This window comes from Phoca vitulina, unplaced genomic scaffold (genome assembly GCF_004348235.1).
Source record: "Phoca vitulina isolate PV1807 unplaced genomic scaffold, GSC_HSeal_1.0 scaffold13, whole genome shotgun sequence".
Taxonomy (NCBI): Eukaryota; Metazoa; Chordata; class Mammalia; order Carnivora; family Phocidae; genus Phoca; species Phoca vitulina.
This window is the reverse complement of record NW_022589716.1, coordinates 28,249,949-28,261,909: the sequence shown is the minus strand read 5'-3', so window position 1 is coordinate 28,261,909 and position 11,961 is coordinate 28,249,949. Positions and strand designations below refer to the sequence as shown.

The 11,961-nt window shown below is 46.8% G+C and overlaps 1 protein-coding gene across 1 annotated transcript; it reads left to right on the top strand.

Moving 5' to 3' along the window:
• Positions 1-7,848: 7,848 nt before the first annotated feature.
• LOC116636963 (yrdC domain-containing protein, mitochondrial-like) lies at positions 7,849-10,964 on the top strand. Its single transcript, XM_032412152.1, is given in 3 exon segments — positions 7,849-7,859; positions 10,155-10,336; positions 10,339-10,964. Coding segments are annotated over 3 exon segments (819 nt in total).
• The last annotated feature ends 997 nt before the right edge of the window (positions 10,965-11,961 follow it).

The window sequence follows — 11,961 nt, the reverse complement described above, 5'->3', positions numbered from 1 at the left end:
TGAAGCAGTCATTCACTATCTTAGTGCCTCTCTGTATCGCAGGCTTGAGTGTTCCATGCATTGTTTTTCAAGGCTCTCTGGGAAAGACACTCCTTTTTCGGGAGCCTGGCATCTGGCTGGGGCGAGACTCTGCACATGCTGATTGTTTCTGAGGCTACTGATCAATACTTACCATTAGGGCAACAACTCCATGCATCACTAAACTTTGACCTCAGTGCCCCAGAGCAGTCCCAAGATGCCAATTGATGTACAGGCAATATACATATTCCTCAAACCAATACCCCTTTCATAGACTTCCCTGAATTAAATTTTAGAGGCTTCAGTGATGACAAAGTAATGTTGCTAATGTACCGGCAAGCCCAGAGTATTCAGAAAGGATGCTTGGATAAAAGTAATTGGGTTTATACTTCTTAAAAAGATCTTTTGGATGGACACTGTGTTTGGACCATTGAATGGCTGTCCCTGCCTTCTATACAATGGGTGGTATGGGCACAAAGTGTCCCTTAAGCCCACTAAGCACACACTTAAGAAACCCAAGACCTCAAAACAAGTGGTTGGCTCCCTTTAGAAATCACAAGGGCTAAAAAGGGCCTAAAATAATGTTAATTGCACTTTTTTATCTACAACTTTTGGAATTTTATTTCCCCAGAAGTATGTATTTTTCAGGAAACTCTTCATAATGGTCTCCCATCATATACCATCCTGGTATGCTGAGTCAAAGGAGATGATACTACTGTTTTCCTGGATCTGTTCAAATGAGATCAATTGCCAAACAGTTGTTTGGATTAAAACCAAACGGTTAATTTAATCAGGCTTTCAAGAGGCAGTTATTTTGATTAAAGGAATCATATCTGAGTGGCCTTTGGCAGCTTCTTATCTTCAGTCTGTGGGTCCCACACATTTAGCTCTTCTGTGGAACCAGGGGGGCATCCATTGCTTGAGTAAAAAGGGGTTTACTGGAAGAGAAGACTCTTGAAATCCCATTGAAAAAAAAGTATAGCTGAGGGCGCCTGGGTGGCTCAGTTGGTTAAGCGACTGCCTTCAGCTCAGGTCATGATCCTGGAGTCCCAGGATCGAGTCCCGCATCGGGCTCCCTGCTCAGCAGGAAGTCTGCTTCTCCCTCTGATGCTCCCCCCTCTCATGCTCTCTCTGTCTCTATCTCATTCTCTCTCTCAAATAAATAAATAAAATCTTTAAAAAAAAAAAAAAAAAGTATAGCTGAGCCTCATATGGACTGAAAAGCCAGTAGGAACCAAAAAGGCTACTCCCTCCATCTCTTTCTCTCATGTCTTTCTAGAGCTACCTGGCTTCCCATCACTGCTTTCCTCTGAAATTCTCTGCTTACTCATTGGTGTGCCCAAGGCTGAGAATTCTAGCAGCCTTGAGGTTATATCACCTTTGGTATTGGACCCACCACCATGATTAATTTCATCCTGAGTCTGAATTCTAAGCAGCTCAATTTTAAATTCCCAGGGAAGAATTTGATGGCTTGGTCTGGTCTGGTATCTAGCTCGGGTCCAGTCAGCTGTCCCCAGGCCGAGTCAGGTGTCACAAGACACACAGGAAGGACTGGCCCCTCCAGGTGATGGATGGAGCAGGGAAGAGATAAATGATAGATGCCTCCAGAATTTTTCCTGAACTGATAATAGCAGATGCCCCTTTGCCATGTCTTTTCTTACCAACCTGCAAACACTTTAAAGGTAGAGGATTTTTTTTGTTTTCATCTTTATCTTCACCACCATACTTGGGCCAATGCCTCATTGATAGATACTCAATAAGTAAAAAAAAAAAAAAGATAAAGTTGGTCATGCCCACTTGCAGTGGTACATACATGGTTCTTACCATGCTGGCAAAACCCATGTGGGTGCTAAGGCAAGGAGAAATGAGGTATCACATGGGCTGACCACTCCTGAGTTCTTTCTTTCAGCAATGCTTGGGTTAATAGTAACTGTTATGCATTCTCCATTTTCCAAGGGGCAAACATAATATAAAGTGCTTTATATGTCATTATCCCACTTATCCACTATGATAACCCTGTGAGAAAATCGGAGCTCAGAAGTTAAGTAACTTGCCCAGGGTCACACAGCTCAAAAGTACTGTGGCCAATTCCAAACCGAAATCTAGAGCCCACCCTCCAAAGCCTTGCATTTTCCTTCCACCTTTGTTATGAGGAGTTGGGAATGAGGCTGAGAGATGAAGCTAAGAGGAGAGGTGTTGGCTGGGTCAATGCCAGTTTGTGAACTAAACAAAATTGTTCTGTGCTAACAGTTTTTGAAAGCTTTTTGAACATGGCCTTGGGCCTTTCATGGTTCTGAGGTTTTCCAACAACTTCTCTTAATTGAGTCTTTCCAAGCTGAGCTGCAGGATTTAAGTAATTCAACAAGAAAAGAGTTCTCAGATTCCTTCTTTCCCTTTAAGCTGGGTTAGAATGTGTCCCCCAGCTTCCTGCTTTTAAACACTGGAAAACATTCTGGAAATCTGAGACCAGACCTGGGTCAGTGCTGCCATTTTTTATAGTGCTTTGCAGAGCGAGGGCTGAAATCCAGGCTGCCCTCTACTCACTATGTCTTGTCCCCTACCACCAGGTTGTATTGCTCAGAGGAAGAGGTGCCATGTTCTAATTCACATCTTAGGGCACCCTATATAGGTGCACTGTGGGCTAGGGGAGGGTCAGATGGGCATAACATTGTTTCAGATTCCCTCTGCTTTAAGTTTTGATTATGACTTGTGATAATGCCATTTCTGGATCATAGCTCTAGTGTCTGGCAAGAGCAATCCAAATTCTGTTAGTCATTTTCAAGGGAGAGAGGGGTTGACATTAGTGTCTGGAACTGGGTTCCCAACTGTTGGTAGGTGGGTGGGGTCTTCTCCCTGCCATTTCGTGCCACTGCTTAGCTGGTCTCCCAATTCTGTACACACAGCCCCTCACCCAAACCACAGGGGACAATCTAAGCAGTCTTGGGAATAATAGGGGGAAAAAGTGGAATTTGGTTAGGAAAATGACTTGGTCAAGACCCAATATAGAGCAGGCCTGTATTAACCCTAAAAAAGGCTGGCTTGCCTTAGGGTTCTCGCTTTCTGAAAAAACACAAAGCCCCTTTACCCAACCCCCAGGGCACGATAGGCCTAGCTAAGGGGTTATATAGTATTTATGGCCTCTTTGCTTTTATTTGTGGTACTGTTAAAATGCCTTTCCAACATGCTGCCATGATTTAAATTATGTATGTGTGCTCATCCTGAAATATACGCACTTTGGAATGTATTTGGAACAGAAATAGGATTTTAAAGAAACAGAAAGATTGTGGGTTCCAAGAACCTCCTCCTCCTGCCCCTACCCTGGCTTCACTCAGTCCCTGGAGCTGTGTATTCATGGCAGTACTGAGGGAGTCCCCAGGTGGTAAAGCATCATGGTTATAGATGATCAGTGTGGAGGGACAGATCTGGGTAGGTCCAATCTCATCTCGGCCACTCACTAGCTGTATTACCCTAAGCAAATTGCTTAAATGCTCCAAGCCTCCTTTTCCTCATCTATAAAACAGAGATGATAAAAGTTTCTTCTCCATGACCTCTCTGTGAGGCTCAGTGAAATAATGCCCCTGGAATGCTGAGCACAGAGCCGAAAAGAGTTAGCCCCATAAGCTCCACTTCTCTCATCTCAAGACATGAACCTGAATTCCAGTTGAGAACCTGTTGAGCGCCCAAGAGTTTGTGTCCTCTTTTGTTGGAGGTCCCCCTTTACTCATATGAATGCCCTCAGAATATAATCCTAGGCCCCCAAGCCTCCTCTGCAACACTGCTCCCACCAGGAAGAAGTTCTGGTTCCCATGACGTGCACCTAACCTGTGAGCACGCCTTCCCGCCTTGGTCTCCGGGTCCCGCAGGTGCCGGGTGAGACCAGTGAGCTTGTTAACGAGGGTACAAAGCTGGAAGGAATGGGCTGTCTGCTGGATGTGCTTTAGTTGCAACGTTGTGTGGAGAAATGAAATGCTGAAATCTCAGGACACTGGTAAAGAGGAAAAGCTCATGGCCTCACATTTTCCATTCTCATATACAATTGCTTCTATCTCCAGGGTGTAACAAAACCTGCCAGTGGCTTCTTTTTATCAGAGGCAGTGGTAGGGGGTCCTCAGCATGTGCGCTGACTTTGGGATGAGGCTGTCCTGGGTCGGCTGCTACCAGCTGAGGGACTTCAGACAAGTTATTGAACCTCCACACACCTCAGTTTTCTCCTCTATACAATGGACATATTAGTAGCATCTATCCATCTCACTTGTGTTTTGAAGATTGAGAAAATGAATATAAAATGCCTGGTGCATAGTAAGCCCTCAATAAGTGTACTTCATTGATAGCACCATCCTCATGATTATTACCTACATCCTGATATTGCTGAGTATAGAAGATTTGCAGGGCCATCAGCTTCCTGCCCAAAGTTGGTAGTCAATAAGTGGTGGATATTATTATAATGTCTCAGCTGTGGATATTAACTAGAAAAGCTAATCATTCTTTTCAAAGCACCCCAAGGGCTTGTCCCATTCTGTAAGGTCTCTGGTGTGTTCCCCTCACCCTATGAAAAGATGGTTTCCTACGGCAGACGCTACGGGTTGTCACCCCAACTGCCAGGTCCCCTTCTTCCTTGTGAGCAGAACACCATTTCTATTCAAGCAGCCTTCAACCACGAAGAATCATGATTGGTGCAGTCCCATTTACCTTCCTCTTAATTGGTCTAAGAGAAGGCATGTGATAAGACATAAGGGAAAGTCTCCCAGTGAAAGGAGAGAGTGTGAGGTGAGCCTCATTTTGGTCCCTGGCATCTTCCTTCCTGCTTTAGGTACTGTCATGTGAGGATGTGAGGCATGGAGCTGCAGCTGCCATTTTGTGACCATGTGGTTACGAGCATGAGCCTGACAGAGCAAAAGAAATAGAAAGAGTCGAGATTCTTAGACACTGTTAAGCTGCCAAGTCGACTCTGAAGCTGCTTGCCTCCACACTTCCTTTTTGGTACACAATAACTGTTCTTATGATTTGGCCTATTGTTGATCTGGTTTTCTGCTTAGTCAATTTACTCCTTTTCTGTTTGCCAAGGCTGCAGAATGTCTGCTGTTCAAATTCTGCCCAGATATAAAGACATTCAGTTCCCATTTTCTTCCTCTACATTTGGGTAATCGAGTGTTTTTAAATAAAGTCCACGCTCACCATTGTAGTGAAACTGCTCTTGAAAAGGTCACCAGTGACCTCTTGATTGACATGTCCAAAGGCTTCATCTAATTTCCCATCCTGCTTAACCTCCGCTGCATTGGACAGCTTGACCTCTTTCTTATTCTCCAAGTGAGGCCCTCCCTTGGTGGGTGTCACTGCTCTTTCTATGTCTCTGGTCTGTCCTCTGTGGTTTCTTCTTTTTTTGCCCCTCAACTCTGCATGAACCCCGACATTCTGCCCTTTGTCTTCTCATCTCTCACCAGGCGCTGTCCCTGAGTGCCTTCTCGATGTTTAAGACTCCAGTTACCACCCGTGGGCCCTCGTGATTCCCACATCCATGTCTCCAGTGCCTGTCTTTCCTCAGCACCAGATCTGCTTTTCTCCCTGTGAACAGGATGTGTCCACTTGGATGTCCCCACAGGACCATCAACACCATATTTGTAAACTGAACTATGTCCCCTACAAATTACTTCTCCTCTGTCACACACCTCACCACTCACACTAGTCCTCAGTTAGAAAGCTCAGAGTCATCCTAAGCAATTCCTTCTTTCCCAACACCCAATTAATCATCAAGAATAAAAATGTCTCTATTCTCAGGAGTCTGTTGCAGCTTCCCCATGCTCACTGCCATGGCCTCCAGTCATCGTTTCTGTCTTGCAGAAGTCTCTCACGTGCCTCCAATCTGCCCCCAACATCCCGCCACCTTCTCTAATCATCTGCATTGCTGTTAGAGTGGATTTTCTAAAATCAAATGGAATCATGTAACTGGATTTAAAATTTTCCAAAGGGGTAGATGTGTGTGAGAGGGGGCAGGGTGGGGAGATTGTATTAGCCATCACGCCCTCCAGATCAAGTCCACACTTCCTCACATGGCACAGAAGACCTGCTAGTTGCTCTGGGAACAGACTGGATTTTGTGTTTTATCTCCTACCAACTCCCCTCCACCTTCCCTGTCTTCTCAGTTGGAGCTCCTGGGGTCGAGTCTTTCTCGTCATTATTTCAAACTCTGCTTAGATGCTGGACTGCTCTTCCCCAGCATTCTGAACTTCTAGCATCTTTCAGTTCTCAAATCAAACAGCACTTCTTCTCCAAAGCATTCCCTGAGCCTAGGACCAAGCCAGAGATTCTCAGCCTTGGCACTACTGACATTTCGGGTTGCATAATTCTCTGTTGGCTAATTCTCAACAACAGGCTGTTGGAGGCTGTTGTAGGATGGGCATTGGAGGATGTTTGGCAGCATCGCTGGCCTCTACCTGCTGGATGCGAGCAGCACCCGCCTCCCCCAGTTTCCACAACCAAAAATGTGTCCAGATGCTGTGAAATTTTCCCTGGAGGACGAAATGCCCCCTCTCCCGGTTGCAAGCCATTGAACTAAACCAAGTCCCCTTCTTATCATCCCGTAGCCTCCTGTCCTTCTCTGATCATAACACCCATGGCACAGTTTTGGAGTGACCTGTCTGATTGTCTCATCTGTTCCAACAGAATGTTATCTCCAAGAGGGCATCTCCCAGGGCCCGGCACCCACTAGGCATGTAGTTTAGCTTCATGGAAGAGTGAGCTCCCTGATGGGAGTGACCTTGTCTGTACTCTGCATGGTGCCCAGTATGGTGCTGGCACATATAGGGCTCAATAAACATTTGTTGAATGAAGGAATGATTCAATCATTCCATTCAAATGCTTCTTTCTCTGTGAAACTTCTACTAGTATCCCAGTCAAGGTTAGAGTCTTTTTTTCTCTTAACCCCATAGTATTTTATGCATGCCCCTGTCTCCCAGCACTTACTACATTGGACATTATAATCAGTTTGGTGATACATGTTTGTGGAAATGAAATCATGTTCTCTGGGGGCACGTGGGTGGCTCAGTTGGTTAAGCATCTGCCTTCAGCTCAGGTCATGATCTCAGGGTTGTGAGATGGAGCCCTGCATCAGGCTCTACACTCAGCACAGAGTCTGCTTAAGATTCTCTCCCTCTTTGGGGTGCCTGGGTGGCTCAGTTGGTTAAGTGTCTGCCTTCGGCTCAGGTCCTGGGATCGAGCCCCACGTCGGGCTCCCTGCTCAGCGGGGAGCCTGCTTCTCCCTCTCCCTCTGCCCTCTCCCATGCTCTTGCTCCTACTCTCTCTCTCTCTCAAATAAATAAATAAAATCTTAAAAAAAGATTCTTTTCTTCTCCCTCCGCCCTTCCCTGCCCTGCTCGCACACAGTCTCTCTCTCTCTCTAAAATATAATAATAATCATAATAATAATAATCATGTTCTCTGTATCTTCAGGTCTCTCTCTTGAAACAGAAAAACTAGGTCGATTCCTGTGCCCAGGAATGTCATGATCTACCTTTTCCTTAAACTACTACACCTGTTCTGCTCCTGGCTGTTCTCAGCCACACCCACCACACGCCCACTCATCCATCTTCCTTAGCCGACTTCAAAGAGGAGGAACAGCTCAGAGCTGCTGGGCATTGAGGACCCACGTCTGCTTCATGGTCCCATTTTGCCTCTCTCTTCTCTGACTGTGCTCCCAGCAATTACAATGGGTTCTGAGAGGTTTTAATAACATATGGAGCTTGCTCACAAGCCTCTCCCAGGGACAGGAAGCACCACATCTGCAGCATGCCCCCCACCTGATGACTTGAAATGCAAGAACCTCCAGCGAACCCCATGGCGGAAAGGTGCCGTGATAGTATTAAGTAAACAAACATTCACAATGGTCAGAAAGGACATCAGCCTTCCTTTGAGAAGAGTTCGGTACTCAAAGAAGAGTAGGGTAGGATTTTGTGCACGGTAGATGGTTAATATGCATCCTTTAGTCACAAAGGCCTGTGGGGAGAAGATGCCGAAGTTAATATTTATATTTGGCATCCAAGCCTCTGAATAACTAACAGCATTGAGGCCGGGTGTTTGGTTTGAGGTCAGCTCCATTTAAACAGTGAGGCCAGGTGCAGACACACACGCTGGACCTTTGAGCTCTGTGTGTTGCAATCCAGATGTTCTGCAGAGGTGATGAGCTTGGGTCACTGATGGTGGAAGAGTGTGTAGCGCTCTTCTAGCATCTTCCACGGGGAGCCCTGGACAGTAGACTTGGCCCTAAGCCCATGTTCCTTGCCAGAGTCAAGAAACAGTAGCAGATGCAGTTGTTGCCAGGGATAAGAGATCATCCACGTCATCCACGGGGGAGTTGAGATAGCCAGGACAGGGGGTGGGTAGCACGAGGGAGGTCACAGAATTGACCGTGCTTAGCCTCTGCCCATGTCTGAATTACTTGGAGACGTTCTGCAACGGGAAAAATATTAGGCTTTTAATGACAGCCCTGACAAACATGATCCGTATGACCAAACTGGTCACGAAAGCAACTGCTATCATTTCTTCAAGGAGGATTTGTCAAATTGCACGTTTCGCACGGGGTTTTCCTAGTCCCACACTTTGCCTCGAAAAATGTGCACAAAGTGAGGGGTTTGAACTTTCTGAATTTAATGCAAAGCCCATATGTTGTTTGGGTTTTGTGTTGTTTGTTTGTTTTTATGGTTGCAAAATATGTTATATAAAAAAGAACCATATAGCAATAAAACGGTAATGTAAACACAAATCCTCCAAAGCACACAACATATTTCTAATGAAAGGAAACAACCACCTTCACTGTATCTACAAAGAAAAAAAAAAGAAAAATGATGAAGAGGGGCCGTTTCGTTCACAGATTGTGGAATCCTACTGTTTACTGCGCTCCAAATGAGTATTTTTGAGGCATGACTTTAAACAGGGAATTTTCCAAGCAAAGTGGCTCCTGGCATCGCGCAAAGAACGTTGCTGTTGGTTGACAGCCAGGCAACTTGAATTCTGGTCTTGACTGCTGACCCCTGCTTCCTGGCTCCCAACCCCAGCACTCCACTCAGGGTGCTCTTGTCAAGGGTACCAGCGACCTTCTCGTTGCTAAATCCAAAGGGCATTTTGCAGTCCACTTCTGCCCCGACCTCTCTTCAGCAGATGACATGATTGCCCGCTCTTTCCTCCTTGAAATCCTCTTGCTCAGGGCCTACGGTGACACCACCCCATCCTGGTTATTCTCTGGCTTTTCCCTACACTCCTCAGACACTCTCTAGGCTGTTCTTCTTCACCAGTGGCGACGAGCAGCTGCTGGGGGCTGAGGTCACACGAGGTTTTGTGGGCACTTTCTTATCAACTCTTCACAGCAGCCCCGGGAGCCAGGACTTCCTGGCTCCCTTTCACGGCCGGAATCTGCCCTCTGTTCCTCATCTCCAACTGCTTCCAACATATCTCCATTTGCCTGTGCCACAGTCACCTAGTAGGGGTAGTGGTGGTGGACGACTTCTCAGCTGCCAATCCTTTCCTGATGATTGGCAGAAGCCCATGATTGCTTAAGGAGTGGACACATGACCCAGACAGGTTAGATTTCTGGGAATGTCTAGGAAAAGTTTTCTCTCTCTTAAATAGACACATGAAGGATGGTTTCTTTTCTCCTTCTAGATACTGCTGTGCCTTGTATTATTAGAGTCATGACAACTGTCTGTAACCATGAGAAATAGGTCAAATCCAACAAAAGAAGAATGGCGCCTGGGTCCTTCATGACCAGCCGATTGAATCTTATCTGGGACAGGGGCTTCCAACTATGTTATAAATAATACATTTCCTTATTGCTTGTATAGGTTTTTGTTTTGTTTTGTTTTGTTGTTGTTACTTGCAGCCAAAAGCTTCCTAAGTGATACATCAAATTCATCGTATCTGCAGCTCAACTCAGTATCTCCTCCTCCAAACAGCCTCCCCTCCTATAACTCTAGCTTTATTAATATCACCATAGTTGACTCATTAACCCATGTCAGGACCCTGGGCATCATCCTTGACTCCTCCCTGTGCCTCACCCCCAAAGTCCAATCATGAATTAAGTCCAGGAGATTTGCAGGCGGCTGAGGGCCATGGTGGGGTTGAGCTCTGTCACCTGTCCTCCACCTGAGGAGCCCAGCTCAGGCAGCGCTGGGAGCCCAGCTGTCACGGCTCCCCAGGAACTGGGCCATGCAGGCCAACAGCCCGGATCACGCACGTGGGACAAAGGTGCTTTGGGCTGCCATGGCCAAGCTGTGCCCCGGCACCATGGTGGCCGTCCCCACCGACACACCATATAGCCTGACCTGCTTAGCCACCTGGGTGCCGTGTACCACCTCCAGGGCCGCAGCCAGGCCAAGCTGCCAGCCCTCTGCCTGAGCCACATGGCTGACATCTTCAGGGACTGCCATGTGAGAGTACCCAAGGGGCTCCTGAAAGACTTACTACCAGGACCAGTGACCCTGGTGTTGGAACACTCCCAGGAGCTCAGTAAGGACCTGAACCACTTTACTCCTCTTACAGGCATCTGGATTCCTGACCATTCCTTCATGCAGGATTTGGCTCAGGTGTTTGGGACACTATTTTCTCTCACCAGTGCCAACCTCAGCTCTCAGGCCAGTTCTCAGAATGTCTTTGAATTCCAGTACCTCTGGCCTCAATTGTCCCAGGTCATTGATGGGGGACCAATTGAGGATGGCCACAGCCCTGAGTATCGCCTGGGCTCAACTATGGTTGACTTGTCTGTATCTGGAAAGTTTGGCATCATTCATCCTCCAACAGAAGTAGGGGCTGCTGCCCTCACAGGGATCCTGCTTGTGAATCCAGTAGAAGGGAGGACCCAAGGACTGATGCTGGCCACTTTGTGTCTGTCCCCTGGTGACCAGCAAGGGTTCATTTACAGAGGCCATTGGGGCTACAACATCACTAGTCTGACTCTTTAAGGCAAGGTGTCTTTCTGAACACTGTAGACCAGGCCCCAAGCTGGGGTTTAGTCTCACCCCTGGTGGGGGAGGTCTTATGTATTATCTATAATTTCATGTATCAGCCAAAAGCTGACTAGAGACTTTGAGGACATTCCTAGGATGGCCCTATTCTTTTTTTTTTTTTTTTTTAAGATTTATTTATTAGAGAGAGTGTGTGTGTGTGCACATGGTTGGGGAGGGAGGGGCAGAAGGAGAGGGAGAAGCAGATTCCCCATTGAGCAGGGAGCCCGATGTGGGGCTCCATCCCAGGACCCTGGGATCATGACCTGAGCTGAAGGCAGATGCTTAACTGACCAGATGCCCTGGTCTTGTTCTAATTAGTTTCTTTTTAAAAAATATTTTTGGAAAATAATTTAAAGAACAGATTTGGAGTCTAGTCAGAGCCTCCTCTCTGATGGGTAGTGGCATTTAAGGTCCAAATCAGCTAGAGCACCAGCTGGTGCTGTTTAAAAGTCTCCAGTGACCGACAGCACGTGTTTGTGCACTTGAAGCTGGAATCAGGTTCGGATAAAGATTGTTGAGCCCAGGCCCAATACTATTTCCTCTGACTGGGTAGGCTGGTGGTGTAGTATGCTTTAATGCCTGGTGGAGAGAGTTATCAGTTTGGACTAATGGTGGGAAGTGAGCTCAGTTGGAAGGGGTGGGAGTAGGGAGGTCCAAATTTTAAAATATTGGGAGGCACCTGGGTGGCTCAGTCTGTTAAGCAGCCAACTCTTGGTTTTGGCTCAGGTCATGATCTTGAGGTCATGAGATCAAGCTCTCCACGTTCAGCTCGGAGTCTGCTTAAGATTCTTTGTCTCCCTCCTTCTCCCTCTGCCCCTCCTCTGCTTGCATGCTCTCTCTCAAAAAAAAAAAAAAAAAAATTGGAGTGGTGCCTGGGTGGCTCAGTTGTTAAGCGTCTGCTTTCAGCTCAGGTCATGATCCCAGGGTCCTGGGATCGAGCCCTGCATAGGGC